General features: G+C 64.1%; 1 protein-coding gene across 1 annotated transcript in view; it reads right to left on the minus strand.

Moving 5' to 3' along the window:
- The window catches only part of Celf6 (CUGBP, Elav-like family member 6), a 22,246-nt gene extending 22,027 nt beyond the window's left edge, over nt 1-219 (minus strand). Inside the window, exon 1 of the mRNA XM_013011915.1 lies at nt 56-219. Within this exon, the coding sequence (XP_012867369.1) occupies nt 56-219 (164 nt within the window). The remainder of the gene's footprint in view (nt 1-55) is intronic.
- Nucleotides 220-924: the final 705 nt, after the last annotated feature.

Consider the following 924-nt stretch of genomic DNA (forward strand, 5'->3'; position numbering starts at 1 on the left):
CCCGGGGCTCCCGCCCGAGCTCGCCCGGCCCAGCCCCGCGCCCCCGCCCCCGTGCCCGGTGACGTCAGACAGCTGGCCGCCGAGGCTACGCAAGCGATTTGCATAATGAAGGAGCGGTGGCCAATCAGAGTGGGAGTTGTCCGCGCTCGGCCGAAGGGGTGGGATCAGGGGCGGGGCCGAGGGCGGGGCGGCGGGGCTCACGCGCTCCGGGCTCACCATGGCAACCGCAGCCGGGGATGCTCAGCTTGCGTGGAGTGTGTGCGGGTGTGGCCGCGGGCCCGCGCGCGTGTGCGCCTCGGGCCGCGTCGACCTGCGTGGCGCTGTCGGCGGAGCTCGAGCTCGACCCCAGCTCACGCGCACTGCCCAGAGCGGGAGCGTTTTCTGCAAGGGGGAGCCGTGCATGAGGATCCCTCCCCTCCATCCGCGCCTCCCATCCCGCATCCTTCAGGTGTCTTCAGCTGCTTTCTCACCCCTGGATCCTGGAGAGAAGCAGCACCCCACTGCCCCGACGTTCCCCTTGTTTCGCGGGAGAAGTGAGGGAACTCCCATTAACCGTATTTACTCGGCGCCCCGCATGCACAGGGGCCCTGCTTCATCACAGAGCTGTGGGTTCAGGTCTAGGTCATCATCAGAAAGGAAGCTGGGCTGCTGAGGGCCAGGGAGCTCGGGACCCAACCCGCCCCTCACTTGTGGAGGGCGAGGGCAAAACACGGAAATTGAGAAGCCGTGCATCTAAACACCTGCAAGTGAGCTGCGAAGGTAGCTTAGTGGTAGAATGCTTGCCTAGCATACATGAAGCCCTGGGTTCGATTCCTCAGTACCACATACACAGAAAAAGCCAGAAGTGGCTCTGTGGCTCAAGGGGTAGAGTGCTAGCCTTAAGCAAAAAGAAGCTCAGGAACAGTGCCCAGATCCTGAAGTTCA

The sequence above is a fragment of the Dipodomys ordii genome, unplaced genomic scaffold (assembly GCF_000151885.1).
Source record: "Dipodomys ordii isolate 6190 unplaced genomic scaffold, Dord_2.0 Scaffold15, whole genome shotgun sequence".
NCBI lineage: Eukaryota > Metazoa > Chordata > Mammalia > Rodentia > Heteromyidae > Dipodomys > Dipodomys ordii.